This window comes from Diabrotica virgifera, chromosome 6, assembly GCF_917563875.1.
Source record: "Diabrotica virgifera virgifera chromosome 6, PGI_DIABVI_V3a".
NCBI classification, from domain to species: domain Eukaryota; kingdom Metazoa; phylum Arthropoda; class Insecta; order Coleoptera; family Chrysomelidae; genus Diabrotica; species Diabrotica virgifera.
The window spans coordinates 36,839,088-36,861,803 of NC_065448.1; the positions used below are offsets into that span (position 1 = coordinate 36,839,088).

Consider the following 22,716-nt stretch of genomic DNA (forward strand, 5'->3'; position numbering starts at 1 on the left):
ATATTGTCAGTCAGACACTGACAATCAGTGACAATTTTAAATATTTGACATTAGACAAGGCGAAAACGGCGGGTTCGAAGGGAAAAATATTCCCATGAGATTTTTTTGCATAATCACATTCGTGAGATATCCCAGAATAAGGTTCAAGAAGTCGCCCACGTGAAAAGTGGGCCAATTTTTTTTTAACAATTTTTTTTAATCAAATTGCAAGAATCAATATTTTTGACTCGAACAATTTTTTCTTTAATTTTTTGGACCATTCTGGACAAAAAAGGTCTCTTATAATTTTTCTCTAAAGTTGATCGTTTTCGACTTATAAGCAATTTAAAATTGAAAAAAACGAAAAATGGCGATTTTCAAGGCTTAATAACTCGCTTAAAAGTTATTATTATGAAATTCAATATATGACTAAATCAAAGTTTAAAGCCCCCCCTACAAGATCCTGAAGAAATTTTTGTCATTATTTTATTACTAAGCTGTTATTTTTAAGTAATAGTAATAAGCGCCATGCACGTGTGCGGCCGCTGTAAATTCTGAGTGCGAGAGAGAAGCCATTCCAGCAGTTCAGTTGTGCATCTTACTCGCACTCATATTTACAGCGGAGTCAATACGATCTAACCGCTCAATGTTATTAATTAAAAATAACAGCTTAGTAGTGAATTAATGACACAGATTTCTTCAGGATCATGTAGCGGCGACTTTAAACTTTGATTTAGTCACTTTCTGATTTTCATAATAATAATTTTTAACCGAGTTATTAAGTCTTAAAAATGGCCATTTTCGCATTTTTCAAATTTTAAATTGCTTATAACTCGAAAAATACCAACTTTAGAGAAAAATTATAGGAGACCTTTTTTGTCCAGAATAGTCCAAAAAACTTAAAAAAAATTAGTCCAGGCCAAAAAAATTGATTTTTGCAATTTAATTAAAAAAAAATTGTTAAAAAAAAATTGGCCCACTTTTCACGTGGGCGACTTCTTGAACCTTATTCTGGGATGTCTCACGAATGTGATTATGCAAAAATATCTCATGGGAATATTTTTCCCAACCAACTCGCCGTTTCCGCCTTGTCTACATTGCATCGGGAATATTTTGTGTTATTGATTAAATATTATTGATATATAGTTTATTTGATAAATAATTGATTTAAGACGTGAACTTAATAAAAAGTTATTTATTGTGTATTATTTGTGGAAGATCCAAGCAGAGAATACATCAGGATAATATATTCTGTGATCCAAGTATTTTGTTGTTAAAGATGTTCAAAATTGTAAGCGTTCCATAACAATATATTATTAAAAAATCACTTTAACACTTTTCCCCTTTTCTCGATTGAGTATTAGTTTTTGTTGTACAAATAAATTATTACAATCACTGAATACATAGTTAGTGAAAAAATTATCACATTTATTAACTGAATTAATAATTTGCAATTATAAAAATAACAGTTATCCAAGAACATTCAAAAGCCATCTCTTTAAACTAATGATGACATTTTCAAGTAGAATGACATTCTAGTAATGTTTACATATCCATACCATTGTGAATTTTACTACACGTAATTTGCCGTGTAAAGACAGAAAAAGTAGGGATACACGTAAAATATTTGCGAATTATGTACCCATAGCCTTGAAATAATTAAATTCAATTATTATTTTATTACTTGTTTTTCATAATTTTGTCATTTTATATTATCTTTTAAATGGTAGAGAATAAAAAATTGATATTTTGCAGTTATGTATAACATTACACTCCCTATCAAAATATCACAATGACAGTGTTGCCTTTTAAGAAAATCAACGACGACGTCATATCTCTAAATTGAGACACCCTGTATACATTATTATTGTATGTAAACAATTTCGATTTGAAATACTAATCGACAGGTTTGAGCATTTTTCAAAAAAAGAATTAGTATTTGAACTATGGAATTTATTCCAAATTACAGACTCTTGTTTTTCATAACTTTGTTATTTTTTATTATCTTGTAAATGGTAAGAAATAAAAATTTGATATTTTGCAGTTATGTATAACTATACACACCCTAAGAAAATAGCTATCAAAATGACAGTGTTGCCATTTAAGAAAATCAACGATGACGTCATATATCTAAATTGGGACACCCTGTATACATTGTTATTGTATATAAAAAATGTCGATTTGAAATACCTACTAATCGACAGGTCTGAGCATTTTCAAAAAAAAACAATTAGTATTTGGACTATTGAATTTATTCTAAATTACAGACTCACTCTGTATTTAACGAGAGAGAGAGAGAGAGAGGTATGCTCAGAGAGCTTGCGGGCTATAATATAAATGATTTCTCTATAACCTATCTGAATTTTTGACTCATCTTTTCTCTCAAATATTCTTCTTGATGTAAAAGAAGACTCCTATACGTTGGCAATCATTATGACAGTCTTTATCTTATCTGCAGCAGTGCACAAAAACTGCACAGATGTGTTGAATTAGGTTCTGAGGTTTTTTAACCAGGATGTTCTTCTTCCTGAACCTCCGTTTATAAATATTTTTCCTCGCAAGATGGCTTATAGGAGAGCATATCTCTATTCATTTTGCATAATATGTTTAAAGTATTGCCTTCTTCTTCTTATGCCACTCCTATCGGAGATTGGAAATCATCAAGGCTACCCTGACCTTGTTTACAGCTGACCTAAAAAGTTCATTAGTGGTGCAGCCAAACCACTCTCTCAAATTCCGCAACCATGACATTCTTCTACGGCCTGGATTCCGGTTTCCTTCTATTTTTCCTTGCATTATATTTTGAAGTAATGCGTATTTATGACCTCTCATCAGGTGACCCAAATACTCGAGTTTTCTTCGTTTTATCGTTAACAAAATTTCTGCGTCTCTTTCTATCCTTCGTATTACTTCAAGATTTGTGATTGTTTCAACCCATCTCATCTTCAGCATTCGACGGTAGCACCACATCTCGAAATTTCAATATTTTTTATATTGTTCTGTTTGAGAGTCCAGGCCTCTACACCGTATAATAGCGTGTTAAATACGTAGCCTCTTAGCATTCTTAATCGTAGAGGGATGCTTATATCTCTGTTGCAGAAGAATTTTCTCATCTTTATGAAAGTGGCCCTGGCAATTTCGATACGTCTTTTTATTTCATTGTTTTGGTCTCCAGTTTCGTTTATTAAAGTTCCCAAGTATTTGTAACTTGATACTTTTTCAATTTGAATGCCGTTTATACTAATATGTGCTGGTTGTGTCATGATTTTACTGACGACCATATACTTGGTTTTTTTTTATATTAATGTTTATGCCATAATTGTTGTAAGCAATATTTATGTTTGTAAGTAATCGTTGTAATTCGTCTACTGTTCTTGCAACTAGTACAGTGTCGTCCCCGTATCGAATATTATTTACAACCTCTCCATTGATTACGATTCCTTCATTTGTTTGCAAAGGGGCTTCCTGACAGATGCTTTCACTATATACATTAAATCGCAGTGGTGACAAAATGCATCCCTGTCTTACTCCTCTACGTATTTCTATTGCTTTTGATATCTCATTTTCTATTTTGATGTTAGCTTTCTAATTCCAATATAAGTTGAGAATTATTCTCAGATCTTTATTATCTATGTCTTTTCTTTCAAGAATGTCTCTTCGTAAGCCTATCGTGGCGTACTTTGTCAAACGCTTTTTCAAAATCGATAAAACATGCATGCACTTCTTGATTAACGTCTAGGCATCTTTGTGTAAGAACATTCAAACCGAAGAGAGCTTCTCGAGTACCTAGTCCTTTTCTGAACCCCATCTGTGTATTACTAATATCTGACTCCAACTTTTAATGAACTTGGTTGTGGATGATTTTTAGAAATATCTTTAGTAGATGGCTCATTAAAGATATTGTTCGATGTTCTGAACATTCTTTTGCATTGGATTTCTTTGGCAGTGTAACTAATGTAGACAGCAGCCACTCTTGAGGTATAATACCAGTATTGTATACTGTGTTAAATAAGTGCAATGTTATACCTATTGATTCATCATTCAAGAGCTTTAGTAATTCAGTAGGAACCTCATCGGGTCCATTTGCCTTTCCAATTTTGGAATTTCTAAGTGCCATTTCTACTTCACATTCTAGGATTTCAGGTCCCGTTTCACCATTTACCTGGACAATGTTATTTCTGTTGTCCTCAAACAATTCTCTTATGTATTCACTCCATCTATTAATTTTTTCTGTTAAGTCTATAATAATATTTCCGTCTTTGTCCTTAAGCAAACTTATTTGATGTCTTCTTTGGGTTCCTGTGTTCTTTTACTTTTTTATGTATATTGAATGTGTCATACTTTCTTTCATAGTTTTCCATTTCTACACATTGTTCTTTAATCCATGATTCTTTGGCCTTCTTTATTATTTGCTTTATGTTCTTATCAACCTGTCTGTATTTTTCTGAATTATTCTTCAATTTGCGTCTTTCATCCATTAGTTCTAGTGTGTCTGGTGTCATCCACACCCTATGTTTCTTTGTAGGTTTGGTTAGGTGTTTCTTTCCCGTAGTTCTTATTATAGTGTTTATATACTTCAGTGGTTCCCCGTTGCCTTCTGCATCCTTATGCCGTTGACCATTCTGTAGGGTTCATCCGCCTTCGAGACCGATTTCTCAGTCTCTGGACAAAAGAGTGCCCTAACACTTACTAGCTCATCTACCCGAAGCTGTTGGCTAGTGAGTGGGGATTGCTTATACCGGCAATCGCTTGGTGAGTAGCTTGTATTGTAGCTTTCAAGATTTGATGGTATTCAATACCTCTCGGTTCTTCTTGATTCTTCTGAGGACTTCCTCATTTGTGACTCGGTCAGTCCACAGGATCGAAAGGATTCTCCTATATAGCCACATCTCAAATGCTACCAATTTACCATTTGCCTTCCATCGCAGCATTTACTTTATACCAAGAGAGAGGCACTTGAAGAATGCACCCATTCGGTTGAAGGTGGATCTAGCTTTTCCAATGTGCCTTCTTATTTCCTGGTTGTTGGTCCATTCTTCATTTATTATGGTGCCGAGATAGTTTTAGTGTTAACCTTCTGTTATATTTTTCTTACTAATTACATCAATCAATTAAATAACAAATACATATACATAGTTAAATTAGGGGTACCTCAATGCTCCCACTTACGACCTATCTTTTTTAATTGATTTATAAATGACATAAATAAAAGTTTCAATTTTGCTCAATTTCTTCTATTTGCTGATGACCTTAAATTATTTCACATAATTATCTCTGATTTGGATCGCTACAATTTGCAATCAGATCTTAATGATCTTTGGAATGGTGCTCACTTAATGGCATGGACTTAAATGCAAACAAATGCCATGCTATAACTTTTACTCGACTGAGAAACTTTGAGAATATTTCTTACTATATACGGGACACTAGGTTACAATTAGTTGACTCAGTTATAGATCTGGGTGTTATTCTTGACACTAACTTGAATTTCAACCTACACATTAATAGCATGGTTTCTAAGTCATTAAAGATGCTTGGCTTTGTTAAAAGATGTAGCTATGACTTTACGACTGGTCGTTCTTTAAAACTTCTTTATTGTTCTTTGGTTAGACCACATTTAGATTATGCATCATGTGTTTGGTCACCTCAATATAATTGTCACATTAATAAAATCGAACAAGTTCAGCGTAAATTCTTACGTTATTATGCTTATAAGATGCATTTCACTGGTCAAAGTTATCAGTCTTTATTGCAAATTATTCGACTTGACTCATTACAGAGTCGTCGTCAACATAAAGATTTTTGCTTCTTATATAACTTAATTCGTGGTCATAAATTCTGTATCTCACTCTTAAATACAATTGGTCTACGTGTACCCTCAAGAACCGCCCGTTCTGAGACCCCTTCCACGAAGTCATTAACCGCACAAACTATGGTTCAATTTCCTATCTCTGTAAAACTATTAAATTAGCAAACACATTATCTCCGCATGTTGATTTCTTTATGAACGACTTTACTGCGTTTTCCACACAATTACATTTATATTTAACTTAATGTTTTAATTTCAGAACTGATTTGTCAATTACTGTTATTGTCTTTGTTCTAAGATAAGTTGTATTTGTCAATTGCAAAATTTTTTAGATATTGAGATTTTATTACTTTATATTATAGGACTAGCTCTCAATTGTTAAATGAGAGCAAGTAATTTTATTATTGTTTATTATGTATTTACCAATTTTGTACTAGATCTTATTTTGAATTGTTTTTCTAGTTTGTGTGACATTTTAATTGTATTACGTACTAATGGACTTCTGTCCGTCAATAAATAATAAATAAATATTTTCCTAACAATCACTAGAAATAAACTTGTTTTCTTATGAATAAAGCGTTATTTGTAGGTTCCAACCTATGATGACATTTTAGTCCGCGTTTGTTTGGACTGTTACAGACAAACTGTAGGAGAGAGCGAAACATCAGAACTAAATGATTCACTTTCACTCAAATCGGCAGTATATGATTTTTGGATTTTAACAGATGACGATGCACATAACACAATAGTCAGAGAAGAATTTTCTTACGAACACGCTCCTAACGTGTCACTGTGCTTGTCCCTTATGAAATACCATTCGAAGACAACCGAATACCCTAAGTAAGTATTGAAATGAGTTCTTTGCTTTATTTTATTTTTAATATATTATTTACACACACTTATTATTTAGTTTATTACATTCACACTTATTTAATTTATTACAATTTACAATAATTTACATTTTTGCTATAATTGATAAAATAATATAAAACGTATACAAATGCGCACGATTACAGCCAAAATATCGATGCCTCCGCATTTCAAATTATCGTCTTATACATGGTGTCCAGAAACTCTACCCACAAACGAAGACAGGAGATTCCTCAGATAATTTTAAGACAATTTAACCCAATTCACCTAGTCCGAAAATAGCTAGAAAAGAGAGCTAGAGCTCTTTGAAGATGGCGTCTTGTAATTAGTTTTTTTAAATACCTCCAGAACGCTTCTATTGAGAAAAACTAAAATTGGTATACATATTGACTTTCCAGAGGTGAATCGATTCCATCTATTGCGAATTTCTAGAACCGGTCATAGGCGTCCGTTTTGGGTAGGGTAACGGTTATTTTATCGCATAACTTTTTTGTCTTTAACTTTTATGCATTTTTGACATTGGATTATTAAATTGTGAGGTATTCTAGTACTAAAAGGTACTCTTGCTTTAAGTCGGTAGGACACACCGTTTTCTAGAAAAATCTATTTGAAAATTTTCGATTTTGGAATTTGAAAACAAATTTAAAAAACTTAAAAAAAAACGATGTATTTTACCAACATAAAGTAAGAGTAACTTTAAGTACTCGAATACCTCATAATTTAATAATCTAGTGTCAAAAATGCTCAAAAATTAAAGACAAAAAAGTTAGGCTATAAAATAACTGTTGACCTACCCAAAAGGGACGCCTATGACCAGTACTAGAAATTCTCAATTAATAAAATCGATTTATCTCTGGAATATAAATAAATGTACCAGTTTTTGTCTTTCTAAACAGTTTTTTTTTAATTTTTTTTTATTCAAAAAGCGAAAAATTTTCAAATTGATTTTTCTGTAAAACGGTGTGTTCTACCGTCTTAAAGCAAGAGTATCTTTTAGTACTAGAATACCTCACAATTTAATAATCCAGTGTCAATAATGCATAAAAGTTAAAGATAAAAAAGTTATGCGACAAAATACCCGTTACCCTACCCAAAACGGACGCCTATGATCGGTACTAGAAATTCGCAATGGATGGATTAGATCTATATCTGGAAGATAAATACGAGTACCAATTTTTGTTTTTCTAAATAGAACGTTCTGGAGGTATTTAAGAAAAACTAATTACAAGTCGCCATCTTCAAAGATTGAAGAAAAAAATCTTCTATGTAGAAGGTATATTTATCCAAAGGTATCTTCAAAGAGCTCTAGCTCCTTTAGGAAGCATGTTCGGACTAAGTGAATTGGGTTAAATTGTCTTAAAATTATCTGAAGAATCTCCTGTCTTCGTTTGTCGGTAAAGTTTCTGGACACCCTGTATATGCTACGGTCCTGTATCTCGAACGCCATGGAAGGAAACCAAAAAAACTGAAGTTTAAAAATCTCCATCTTCCCTAGTGTTTGCTGGTGATGGGTAGCCTATAAACCTTCAATTTCAAATTTCAGCCCAAAATCTTAACCTCTACCCTTGTTGAAATAAGCCACCCCCCAAAAATTTTTTCCCAAGAAAGGGTTTTTCAAATGTTTGTAATTATTTTTATTTTATAACATTTTTAAGTAAACAAACAACTAAAATCAGCTTTAACTTTTATTTTAAATGTTCAAAAAACATCATAGGCCATGATCCATGATAACAAAAGTTTAATATGGGGATTAAAATATTATAACTATGTATTACTCATTTTTCACGTTTATTGGTCTTTCTCAATATATCTTGGGTATTTAACTATGAAAATTATTCTCTTAAAAAAATAACACATTTTTCTAATTAATTAATACATTTGAATATAAAGGAATACACAAAGCTGTTATTAATAATATCATACCGTTAATTGATAAATACTGATAATACCTATTATATATTTATCAGTCAACGCTGTTACAAATTTATTTAAATGGAAAATAATCTTTTATAAAATACCGATTTTTTGCGCTCTCTATTAATAGATGTCGCCAGTTTCGTACCGCGCGCTAGCAACTCATTCTTCGCTGTAAAACATCCTCCACCAAATTTTATCGTTACTCTGGTTTCCCTTCAGAGCGAATAAATCTTTCGCCTTTTACTAAAGATTTCCGTGGAGGGGAACAACTCAAATGAGTCTATAACCAATTTTTTGTGCCTGACGAAAGTTGGGCTTTTAATTTAATTAAAACATAAAATAAAAACTTATAGTTAATTAAAAAATTTGTAAAAACTATAGTTTGTTCAGGGATGGCTGGCATAGTGCAGGGTTGCCAGTAGTGTTTTTATTTTTTATTCTGTCTAAATCTTGACCTATTGACCTAGTTTTATTGCGGAAAAAGGAACAAAGGCAGGAATAGTGAACTACATAATATGCCACCGATACTCTGGTTATACTCTGGCCACCTTTATCGTTACTCTGGTTTCCCTTCAGAGCAGGGTTGCCAGGTCAGTTTTGATGTCTTCAGTAGTTTTGCTTTCAAAAAATCAGTAGCCATCAGTAGATTTTTTAAGCCATTTATAATACAGTAAAACCTGTGTTAATGGCCACCTCTTAAAATCGGCCACTTCTACTAACGGACAGTTTTTAAATAACGGCCAGTTTAAAATTCTCCAAACTAATTATATTATGTAGATTCGCTTATTTATGAACTGGTATCTACTATCTACTTCTTCTTTACGTGCCATCTCCGCGACGAAGGTTGGCAATCATCATTGTTATTCTCACTTTCGACACTACAGCCCGAAAGAGTTCAGTTGAGCTGCATTCAAACCATTCTCTGAGATTTCTCAGCCAGGACATTTTTCTCCTACCTATGCTGAGCCTTCCTTGAATCTTTCCCTGCATAATTAATTTTAGGAGTTCATATCTGTCACCACGTGTTATATGACCCAAGTATTGAAGTTTTCTTATTTTGATGGAATCCAGTATCTCCCTGCTGTTCTGTATTCTCCTTAGTACTTCCTCATTGGTTATTCTGTCTGTCCAGGAGATTCTCAGCATTCTTCGATACGTTCCACATCTCAAATGCTTCCAATCTATTTTATTTATAGGTCTGGATCCCGCGTATGAAAAAAAAGTTGATTAATAGCAAGTTGAAAATTTGTTAATAGCTTAAGGGTGTCTAGTCGGATAAACTTTGATATATGGAACACTGGAACAGAGGCAGTTTTAATTGTGGAACAGGTTAAAAATTTGAAACGCTCATGCAAAAATCAGACTGCTATTTATCACCAAACGGGCGTTTTAATGAGTGGAACATGTAGAATATGTCATATGACAGGAATTATGACAGGTGATAAATAGCAGTCTGATTTTTGCATGAAAGTTTAATCTCTGTTCGGAGAGTTTGTCTATTCTGTCGGACAAAATAAATGTGCCGTTTTCGTGGTCTGACCGTTTCAAATTTTTAACCTGTTCCACAGTTAAAACTGCCCCTGTTCCAGTGTTCCCATATATCAAAGTTTATCCGACTAGACACCCTTAAGCTATTAACAAATTTTCAGCTTGCTATTAATCAACGTTTTTTTCATACGCGGGATCCAGACCAGGTATCTACGGTCACCTTTATATTACGGACGCAGCCAAGTAATCTCGTATTTTTAAAGCCTTCACAGACATTTACATACTATGTATATTTATTTATTTGGTCTTTTATATTAGAGTGAGCGCGTAAAAGTTAGAATAAAATAATTTTGAACATTTATTGCTAATAAACATTTATTGCTTCAAACATTAAGATAATTATTTATACAGGGTACAAAAAAATTATTGAATTAAATTAATTGACACAAAAAGGAGAATGTAGGTATGTCGTATGTCATTTACTTAATTCAAAATACATTTTTACTATTGCCAGAAAACATCAAAAAATATTTATTTGCTCAGGGCCGGCGATAACGGGCCTGCAAGGGATGCACTGCAGGCGGGCGCCCCTTTTGGGGGGCGCCAAAATGAGTTTTTTTGTGCTGGTGTTATACAAAATACTAATTAAAAAAAAAACCTAAAAGGGCGCCTAAACTAGTTTTGCAGGCGGGCGTCTCATACCCTAGCGCCGGGACTGTATTTGCTGAATAAATAGTTTTTCTGCACGCTCTGAACTTTTTGGAAATTGGAAACAGAATAAGTACAAAGTACTAAAGACAAAAATTACCCATTTTTTTTACCAAAAAATAAAGCACCTATCTATTCATCAGATACTCATAAATCACCTCATAAATTATATCGAGGCGTCGCAATACCGGATGGGTTTGGTTGTATGAGTAGTCCTAAATTGGAAACACGTGACACATTTTTCTCTCTCAACGCAAGAGTCCCTTTGTTATCTTAAGGCTAGCCACAGTAGCCACTTGACATCATTATTGATGGCCATGACAAATTCTAAACATCCCATATACCGACTATTTTTAGAAATTTAGGTAAAGTGAAACCAAAGAAGATTAACACGTTGTTGGATGTTGGGTTTTAAATTTTTTAGATTTGTTAGTAGAAGTTTTCAGTAGCTCGGTAAATTTGAGTTCAAATCAGTAGGTTTTATACAGTGATCAGTAGATCAGTAGATTGGAGTTCAAATCAGTAGTTCTACTGAAAAATCAGTAGACCTGGTAACCCTGCTTCAGAGCGAATAAATCTTTCGCCTTTTACTAAAGATTTCCGTGGAGGGGAACAACTCAAATGAGTCTATAACCAATTTTTTGTGCCTGACGAAAGTTGGGCTTTTAATTTAATTAAAACATAAAATAAAAACTTATAGTTAATTAAAAAATTTGTAAAAACTATAGTTTGTTCAGGGATGGCTGGCATAGTGCAGGGTTGCCAGTAGTGTTTTTATTTTTTATTCTGTCTAAATCTTGACCTATTGACCTAGTTTTATTGCGGAAAAAGGAACAAAGGCAGGAATAGTGAACTACATATGCCACCGATACATATAGAAGATTACAATACAAAATATAAAATTTTAAAATTCAAAAGCCCGTTTCGCGATTCAAGTTTATATAGGCAACACAAATTACACGCCGCTAATATTCGGGTCAGGATCTAGAATCGAGTTTCAGTTTTGGTTTCTTCAGTAGTTTTGCTTTCAAAAAATCAGCAATCAGTAGATTTAATTAAGTCATGTATGATACAGGATACAGTAAAACCTGTGTTAACGGCCACGTGTTAAAATCGGCCACCTTCACTAACGGCCAGTTTAAAAATTGTCCAAACCAATTACTGTATGTAGATTCCCTTATTTATGAACTGGTATCTACGGCCACCTTTATATTACGGACGCGGCCAAAATCTCATTTTTAAAACCTTCATAAGTTTTAAAATAGGTACATACTAAAATACTACAAAAAAAAACAATTTTACTGTAAAATAAGCTTATTTTGACGTTTTGTCATTTATTTATTTATTTTACTTCAAAATAAACTCATTTTATGTGCTTCAGTGCATATTCCCAATAAATTATAGAAATTAATTATTAATCATTTCTAATTAATAAATTAAAAACAAAGTAAATACTGCTTATATCAAATTTCATTATAAAAATCAACACCGCAAAGTCTAAATATCACAACTTAACAAAACATGCTCTGCACTTATTGGAAATTGGAAACAGTAAGTACTAAACTAAAGAAAAGACAAAAATTACCCATTTCATTTTTACCAAAATATAAAGTACCTACCTACCTAGGGCCGGTTGTTCGAACGCTAATCAACAATGATCATTATCAAATAATTAATTACTGTCAATGTCAACTTTGTTTGGGTTGTTAAAAAGTCTGTGGAGTCTATAATCAATTAATATAACAATAATTATTAACATAATTAATAATAAATCTCATAATTGTAATTAATTATGTTTTCAGCAACCCAAACAAAGTTGACATTGACAGTTTTGGTGACAGTAATTAAATATTTAATAATGATCATTGTTGATTAGCGTTCGAGCAACCGGCCATCAGATAAAGCCATAAATTAACTCCGAGGCGACACAGTTCCGGATATTGGAAACATATGACACGACATGGTCTATTGAAAACAAAACAATTCTCAACGAAAGAGTCCCTTGTTATCTTAGGCTAGGCACTTGACATCATTATTACCCTGAAAATCCTATGTCACTAACTTTACCATCAAATATATCGACTATTTATAGAAATGTAGGTGAAGTGAAACGAAAGAAGATTAATGCGTTGTTGGATGTTGGGTTTTGGGTTGTATAATATCAATGAGAAATGGTTTATATTTGAGCACTGAATCGTTTTAGATTCTTCGGTAGATTTTATACAGTTTTCAGTAGATAAGTAGATTGGAGTTCAAATCAGTAGGTTTTATACAGTTATCAGTAGATTGGAGTTAAAACCTGTAGGTCTGCTGAAAAATCAGTAGACCTGGTAACCCTGATAGTGGCATATGGCATATTATGTAAAAGATTTTCAAGTAAAGTTTTTTGTTGGTTCTGCATAACTTTGAAAATTATAATTTTTTTTTTCAAAAATTAGATATTAAAATTATTTTGCAAAAAAAAAACTGCTTCATCTGCTCAAAGTTTGTATGTCTATTATGGTGTTTTTTATCTCAAAAAGATTTTCTATATACATTTTGAAGAATGAAGATTTTAGGTAGCTTTTAAATAACTGAAAAAGGCTATTGAAAAAACGTTTTTGCGAATTTTATAATAATAATTAATATTTTTTCTTTTTAAAATTGCAATCACTTCTATCTTATTGGCTCCGTGCGTCTCCCCTCTATTTACAGAAATTTACAGTCACGTGACACGCTGTCAGTTTTGTAAGGACGTTTTAGTATTGACTCTTATGGGATTATGATTATTTTGTTAAACTTGAATATTTTATTTTCTAGTGATAATAAATGAATACAAATTGTTAGAATTCATTAGTTATTCGTTTATAATGTCATTTATAGTTCAACAAAAATATGTTTTGTCGTTAATAAAGATTTATTGACATAATTTGCGATAGTGAGGTTATATAGGACATACCGTATCCGTACTTTTTGGAGTCAATTCGGATTTATCAGAGCTAAAAAATGTATGTAATATGTACAAAACTTATAAAAACGTAAATAATATTATTATATTATGTGTATATTGCCACATCCTTTGTATATATAGAAAAAGTTAACCTCACTTCATCCTTATAACAACGTTAATTAATTTTATTCTTTGATCTAATTTTTTTGGGAACGAGGAAAATAAAAGTATTTCACATCACTAGTTTTCCATGTGTTTTCACAGTGAAAAACACAACAAATAACGTGATATGGCATTTTTTTAAATGTCCCATTTAAACATACAATAAAGCGTCCTTACAAAGATTCAAGCAACCGCCACCACAGCATAGAAAACGCAACAGCAGTGACACACTAGTAGGCGGGAAAAGTTCGCGCACTATTACTGCGCAGATTGTCGGCCATTTTGTGCGTAGTACCAGACAATGTAGAAAATCGACAGTGTTGCCGATTTGTACATAATTATCAGATTTACTCAACTTTTATGACATTCATCAAAGTAGGGTGTAACACCAAGGTGAAACAGTAGCGATCAACAGGTAGCTAAAACGCGTTCCAAGATTGCGGTTGTAATTTTGAATATTTTTTCGAGATATTTGGCACACGTACTCGTAATATAATAAAGAATGGCGGTACAGAGCCCAATTTGAAAAATATATTAATATGTGGAAATTACTCTGTAATTAAATACAATATTAAAAAAACGAGCCTGTACCGCCATTAAGAAGAACAAAAAAATACACTTTCTTCAAATAAACTTTTTTAACCAATGCCTAGAATTTGTGTCATTTTGGAACTACTAATGAAATAAAAAATTTTAGTAGTTCCAAAATGACACAAAATCTAGGCATCAGATAAAAAAGTTTATTTGAAGAAAGTGTATTTTTTTGTTCTTCTTAATGGCGGTACAGGCTCGTTTTTTTAATATTGTATTTAATTACAGAGTAATTTCCACATATTAATATATTTTTCAAATTGGGCTCTGTACCGCCATTCTTTATTATATTACGAATACGTGTGCCAAATATCTCGAAAAAATATTCAAAATTACAGCCGCAATCTTGGAACGCGTTTTTGCTACCTGTTGATCGCTACTGTTTCCTCTTAAATTAACCTATGAAATGCCAATAGTGTCAACTTTCATAAATGTCAATAGTGTCAAAATTTCATAATATTGGAGTAAATTTGAATTACTCCTCCTGGTTTAAAAGCAGTATAGTAGTGACTAACGAAATAAATTTGAACACAAAAAAATCTGTTGAGATTTTGAGTTACTTTGTTGGGTGTAAATCAAGCTAAAATTGTATAGTTTATATACAAATGTATATTTATATAAAAATCTACAATGTTTAATTATTGTTGCAGGTTCCTATTAGATCAATGTAGCATAATGTTAAAATTACTTCAACCAAGTCAAGAACCTATCCAAGAAATCGACTATCTTCTGGTTATAAAAATGATAAAGTACAAATTTGGCATATGTTTGTAGTTTATTTTGCTGACTCAAATATCTTCTAGGTCATTAGCAATGGCAGCAAAAATGTCTTCTATCGAGTGTACCTTACATTATGGCACATCGTTAGCTGATCGGATTTTGTCCCAAGCTGATCTGCTAAGTTTGTTAGCCGAAAGGGGTTGTTTAAGCTTACTTCCCATATCAAATACTTACTCTCAAGGACCTTATATAGATGCTTCTATATTGAGACGGTTAATAGACAGACTTTTGCAAAGAGAGCAGTGGAATTTGGCACTTGAAGTATCAACTAAAGCTGGTATAGATAATACAGGTAAAGTTGAAAATACTCAAATGTTTTGATGTATTTAAATTTGGGAATATTATTATTGTAAAAGTTTTATTAAAAATAATTTTAACGGAGAAACCATTTTTTATCAGCTTCCCTCTCTATAGTTTTTTCTCTGCAGGTTCTTGTCTCGCATGTTCATCATTATTATCATCTTATCTAATATGTTTCGCTGTAGGTCATGTTCTGTTTTTGCTCTAGTGCTCTACCTTATAGAGCATTACCAAGGTTCTGCCCTAATCTTCTTTGCGCTCTCGTTCACACCATTCTTCTACATTAGTACTGACCTGCCCCTATTCATAAGCTTGAACAATAGGATCCGTTTGAAAGAATATAATAGGTTCAAATAACTACTTCTAATTCTTCTAATGGCACTACAACCCTTGTGAGTCTTGGTCTGCTTAACAATGTTCTTCCATTTTGCCCTATCGGATACTTTCCTTCGCCACCGCCTGATGGTGGTGGATCATGGTTCATGGTTTTAAGATCTTCATCTACATCGTCTATGCATCTTTTACGAAATCTTCCTCTTGTTCTATTTCTTCGGGGCTTCCATCTCTGGATTACTTTTACAGCTCGATATCTGGCATTCTTAATGCCAGATATCGATTCTTTTTCTAATTTTAAATTGCTTATAACTCAAACACGATCAACTTTAGAGAAAAAATATAACAGACCTTTTTTGTCCGGAATGGACCGAAAAATCTAAAAAAAATTCTCCGGGCCGAAAATATTGATTTTTGCAATTTGATTAAAAAACATTTTTAAAAAAAATTGGACCACTTTTCGCGTGGGCGACTTCTTGTACCTTATTCTGGGGTGTCTCACGAATGTGATTATGCAAAAAAATCTCATGGGAATATTTTTTCTAACGAACCCGCCGTTTTCGTCTTGACTATAACGATTCAGTAACTTACTTTTCATTAACTTATTAACTCATTACTTTTCATTAAGTCTCTGTATGCATTAAAGCACTTATTACCGCTAAGAATCTGTACTTATATGTCTTGACTGGTGTTGCTGTCATTTATTATTGAGCGTAGGTAGGGGAAAGTGGAGGTATATTCGTAGGTATGGTTGTCTACCTTCAGATTCTCATGTTGATTTGACTTTGTGCACTCCATATATTTTGTTTTACTTTCATTTATATATAGACCAAATGTAGCAGCTTCCCGTTCCAGCTCTATAGCTTTTTAGCTTATTACCCTTTTGTTAATTACGGCTTATCAACAGGTTCAAATGACTTACCATCAATAAGTATCAAAAGAAAAATATATCCTAAATAAATATTTCATTATGGTACCTATCTATCAAACACCTTACAATGTAACTGCAATAAAATTAAATAAAATATATTGGACTATTTTGTGGCTGATTTAATTCTAAATTATAACAATGTAGTAATAATTATTTTATTGAACAAAATATATATCTAATTAATTATTATCTTGCTTAAATCCACGGAAAATGTCAGTTGGTAGTTCAGATTTCTTTCCTAGATGGCGCCCCGGACAAACTGCGCCTGTGTTTCCGCTTGACGTGTCGTCTTAGCGTTTTATTAGAGTAAATAAAACAATTTTTTCCACCTACCTCTACCGAAAGTATACTTTTCCTGGCCTGATTGTAGGGAGCAAAGTCGTACTTTTCCTCCCTAGGGAGGGAAAGTACTTTTCCTCACTAGGGAGGAAAAGTAAAAGTGACGTCATGGTATGTCATTGATGAAATAACTTGTTGACGCCCTATACAATATTCTATTAGCTATTACGTAAGTATCTATACATTTTAACGTTTATTTATAGAGCACCCTGTATTTTGCAGAATGGTAAGAACAGTAAATTGTTATTTTGATTTAACAATGTTTACATTAATAATTTGATTTATATTTGACAGTTGACAGTTATATTGTACCTACTTGTTAGTTTTAGTTCTAATAAATTTTGTTGGTTAGTAGACCAGGGCGCATCTGTAAAAATATTAGTACATTTGGACGTTGAGAGGTGACTCAAATTTTTTTGCAGAAATTGCTTGAAAATAACTCAAATAATAATATTTGAGTTATCCTCCCTCTCAAAAAGGTCCGGAACATTGTTTAAATAATCAAAATGTCAAAAAATAAAGGAAAAATTCGATTTTCTTCTTGGTTTTTTGATTATAACTTTAAAAGTATTCATTTCCTGGAAAAGTTATACTGACATAAAAGTTGCGTAATTAAATTTCCTACAATATAAAATTGGTTGCAAATTTAAAAAATAGTCACCCTTGTTGCAAAATAGCAATAATTGCGAAAAAAACATACAAAAACAAGTATTCGCATTTTACGTTTTTCAACCATTTATGCTACACTTAGGACCTTCATATTTTACCCAGAAAAACTTTATGATACAGTTAAACAATACTGTAAACTCCATTAAGATCGGTTTAATAGATTTTGCAAAATAATAGATTTTGCATTTTTTCAAAATGTTACAGGACTGACAATAAAGCAGATAGCAAGTTGAAATTTTTTTTGCGTATAGAAGTGTACTGTACCTTTCATTTGAAATTTGCAAAATTAAAATAAATTAACTACCACGACGTCAGGAATTTTTTTAAATAAACATTAATTATTCGTGCTACGCGCAGGACAGCGGATAGTTTGCTCTGATTGGGCATTCCAATGACCTTTGATAATGATTGATACATTTTAATTTTTATTACATTTCGATATAAATAAATAAATTTGTTTATTGCAAAATAAAAACACATACTCTATCCTTTGAAATAACACTTTTTTAGCAAAAACTTTCTTTGTTCATATATTTTAACTTAGACAATAAAAGTTTATTATTTTTATACATATGCAATTGTTTAAACAAAATTTCACAAACAATAATAAAATTAGTTTGATTTTTGTGGAATTAAAATATTAAAATACAACAAAATATAGAGTAAGAAAATAATATATTAGATAAAGATTGGAAGAAATTTTGGTGGAAATCAACTTGTGTGAATCGAACACCGCTGTCCTGCGCGTAGCACCAAAAATTAATGTTTATTTAAAAAATTTCCTGACGCCGTGGTAATTAATCGATTTTAATTTTGCACATTGCAAATGAAAGGTACAGTACACTTCTATAAGCAAAAAAAATCAACTTCCTATCTGCTTTATTTTCAGTCCTGCAACATTTAAAAAAAATGAATTTTTTTTGCGAAAGCTGGATTGCAAAATTTATTCTGCAAAATCTATTAAACCAATCTTAATCAAATTTATAGTGTTGATTTACTATATCATAAAGTTTTTCTGGAAAAAATATGAAGTTCCTAAGTGTAGAATAAATAGTTTAAAAACGTAAAATGCGAATACTTGTTTTTGTATGGTTTTTTTCGCAAATATTGCTATTTTGCAACAAGGGTGACTATTTTTTAAATTTTTAACCAATTCTATATTGTAGGAAATTTAATTACGCAACTTTTATGCCAGTACAACTTTTCTCATAAATGAATAGTTTTTAAGTTATCATCAAAAAACCAATAAAAAAATCGAATTTTTCCTTCATATTTTGACATTTTGATTATTTAAACAATGTTCCGGGTCATTTTGAGTGGGAGGATAACTCAAATATTATTATTTGAGTTATTTTCAAGCAATTTCTGCAAGAAAATTTGAGTCACCTCTCAACGTCCATCTCAAAACAGATGCGCCCTGGACTATAGTTACATAAATAAATTAAGTAAAAATGAAAAAGGACTTGTTATTTGAGGAAGGTGGAAAAATCATATGTATAACATGGGAGTAAAGTGCCTTTTCCTCCCTCGAATGATTACTGTAAATGAGTAAACTTCATTCTCGGGAGGAAAAGTAGCACTTTCCTCCCTTGTTATACAAATAGCTATTCTCCATTTTATCTCTGGGTTTTTTGTTTCAGGAGTATTTGCGGTATGGGGAAAGAGCTGTTTAAAAGCCGGAAGTCTACAACTCGCAAGGGAGAAATTCCAACGTTACTTCGACAAAACCGGTCACTACAGTACAGATAACCTTTCTGAATACAGTTTTAGCATGCAAAGTGAAAGTATCAGCGAAAGTTTCTCGAGATCGAGAAACGTTTCAAGAGCCTCCAATCTGAGCCCACTACCGGAATCAAAACCAATCAAAAACCCATCTCTCTTAAACGAAATTATACATATTTTAGAAGCTAACACGATAAGTATAGATCCAGAAATCGGATCAAAAAATGGAAGTTTATCCGGTTCTATGTCGTCTTTGAATCAAAGTTTCATACTTATTCAATCCGAGTCGGCAATATGTGTGTTAAACAAATTGAAGAATCTTAAAAACATAGCATCGAAGCATTATTACCAACCTGTGCAAGCGGAATTGAAATCTCATTCTACAAAACCACCCATTCACAACATATTCTATGACGAATGTGTCTATTATTTGAGGAGGTACGGTAGTCACTTGGGATTGTTGGATTTTTACATTAAACATGGCGATATTCAAGTAGCTTTAGATTATATTATTGATAATAATTTAGGAACTGAAGTATTTATTGAAATTTATATGAAATGTCTTAAGGATGGGATAGTTGCAACTTTGCAAGAGAAGATTTCGCTGATAGACTCGACTCTTGACCTGTGGAAGGTAAATAGTAACCTTATAATTATTATAACTTGTTTATTTAAATTATCAATTATTGATCTTCTTTGTTTTCATGCGTTAGGTTTTTTCCTGTGTTTACCGTGTAATCTACCGTGTGATTACGAATATAATGTTCCGTTGGTGTATGTTGACGGAAACAATTATTTGAAATCATAAAAATAAGTGTGACAAACGAACAGTAAAATATTTATTTATTTTGGTAACAAAAAAAGGTGTTTGCTTAGATCTCGGAAGAGGGTCGATTGTTAGCGAGCCGAGGGTTTGTCTGCATTGTTCGCATGCTGTGAAGAGACTGGCTAAAACCACAACACTATTATATCGATGTATGACTTTCTACAATATGGCCCGAAGAGGGCAATAAATTATTTAGATCTGGCGTTTAAAAACATAAACACTTCTGCAGTTTTAAGAAACGTCTCGAATGCATGTCCTTTGTGAGTTGTTGACACATATGGTCTGATATGGTAATTAATTAATGTGGAATTCATTTTGTTAAACTGAACACACCAAAAACCATATGGTTAGGGATGCATTTCGTTTCGTAAAACCGTGTCTTTCTTAGCATCTGGTTTGTATATTAACTGTGATTTTTATATGACCCATATTATTTCGTTTTGAGAAAAATTATTAAAATTAAAATTAGCAAAAATAGTAATTAAAGCGTATCGCTATACGAATACCAGCAGTTTTACCATTTCTTTGGTGGTCTTTCTGGGAGTCTTTGTTACGTTAAAATAACATTACCAGTTTCTGCCTGATTTCTTGCCTAATCACCAGATAATCATAAAGGCTATAGTGGGATAAGATGGTAAAAGCCTGCACTTGCCTGGATTCTTATTTGGGATTGGGCACTCGAAAGTACATACATTAAAAAAATCCTTAGCCAAATTTTTAGCTCCCTAAGTCGCCCCAGGTGTCCCATAATGGAAAAAATGTGTTTATTCGAAAAAAAAAATTTCCTGAATGATCCTTTGCTTTAAAAAAATCTGAAAAAATTCAGGAACTTACATTTTGATACCCACAAACCCTTGTGGTGTTTTTTAGATTTTTTTGATTAAAATTGAGCTCAGGAAAAATATATAAATTAAAAAAAATTATTAGGTTATGTAGGTAATTTTGGCAAACTTCTAAATAATTATTTTTCGTGTATTTTTTCCGCTCTTTTGAATGGCAAGGTTAGATTTATCATTTTGTCTCCGAAAATTCCTCAACATTTGAAAAAATTATTTTTTGAGTTTTTCCTCATCTTTGTAAGCTCATAAACTCAATAGGGAACTTGCATAAAATTTTAAATTCGATAAAAATGGTATAAATCATAACAGAACATAATTTAGAACATGTATCAAAGATAAAAAAGTTTTGTTTGTCTTTCGTTTGGCCCCTAAAGACGACTAAAAATTCAACTTATACCTGCCAGCCCAAAACGCGTCGTGACGTCACGGGGTTGTATGTTTACATTCTACACCAATTGTAATATATAATTTTAAATTAGCCATTATAAAGGTCAGTAGAATACACAGTTATTTGACGTTACAAGTGTTTTTGATCGTTTGAACTATTCATAGAATACTTGTACTTTTACAAAATGGTTTTATTTTCAATAGTAAACCTTCTTTCCTTTCCTTCAAAAACTGTATCAAACTCCAATTTTAACAAACTGGTATATATTTATTACAATGACATACGATAGATGCGTCATTAGAATATAAATATTTTTCCTTTATTCTCCGACGACGAGCTGGCCAAATACCCAAGTAGGTGGAGGCCAATAAACTAAAGAAGAATATACCTAAATATAACCATAAACGGAACCATATAGTTAAACTATGTGACGTCACGAGTCGTTTGAACTAATTTAAAATACAGAAGACTTTAAATTTGTACTTCTAAGTTATTACGAGTTTTTGAAGCGTGAAATTTTGGAAATCTCATTTTTATACAAAACTGAACATTATTATGTAATAAAAAAATGTGCAAGTTCCCTATTGCATGTTAACAAATAACGATTTTTGATCATTTTTGTATTTTGTTATTTCTAATACCGGGATCAGGTTTTCCATTTTCAGAGCAGACCATGCTCAAAATAGAACTATCCCGCTTTTTTGATATTTTTGCCATGTTTTAACACATAATCTCAACTGCATATGAATGAAGAATGGTTTTCGGTGATTTCTTTTTTCACATTTTAAGGACAATAACCTCATTTAAATGTGACAAATAACGATTTTTGTTCCCCCTCCCCCCTCATTCGAGATGATTATAATTTAAATATTTTTGTATAAATTTTTTTAGGGATATCTCCGTCATATATGTAGACATTTAGAAAAACACAACATGTTACATTCTCTCTATCAGCTACAACAATTTATGGGTGATTCAATAAGAGCAGCTATGACGTGTATTCGGTTTTATCAAGAAAACGCTTTAAATTTTACGGATTTGGTAAAAAATGTTTCCTTTTTACATAAAGCGGAAGAACATTTGAAACATGGCGTCGAACAAGAACAATGGGTTGAAGTTGCCACAGGTAAATGGAC

At 32.1% G+C, this 22,716-nt stretch overlaps 1 protein-coding gene and 2 non-coding genes across 3 annotated transcripts in view; all 3 read left to right on the forward strand.

Annotated features, from left to right (window-relative positions):
• LOC126885868 (zinc finger FYVE domain-containing protein 26 homolog) overlaps positions 1-22,716 on the forward strand; it is a 95,941-nt gene that overhangs the window by 49,841 nt on the left and 23,384 nt on the right. The window contains exons 6-10 of the mRNA XM_050652640.1: positions 6,378-6,628; positions 15,104-15,202; positions 15,257-15,525; positions 19,446-20,161; positions 22,472-22,706. Coding sequence (XP_050508597.1) covers positions 6,378-6,628; positions 15,104-15,202; positions 15,257-15,525; positions 19,446-20,161; positions 22,472-22,706 — 1,570 coding nt within the window. The remainder of the gene's footprint in view (positions 1-6,377; positions 6,629-15,103; positions 15,203-15,256; positions 15,526-19,445; positions 20,162-22,471; positions 22,707-22,716) is intronic.
• Positions 8,775-8,892, forward strand: LOC126887545 (U5 spliceosomal RNA). Its single transcript, XR_007699109.1, has one exon. It is a non-coding gene; the product is annotated as a U5 spliceosomal RNA (small nuclear RNA).
• LOC126887546 (U5 spliceosomal RNA) lies at positions 11,324-11,435 on the forward strand. Its single transcript, XR_007699110.1, has one exon. It is a non-coding gene; the product is annotated as a U5 spliceosomal RNA (small nuclear RNA).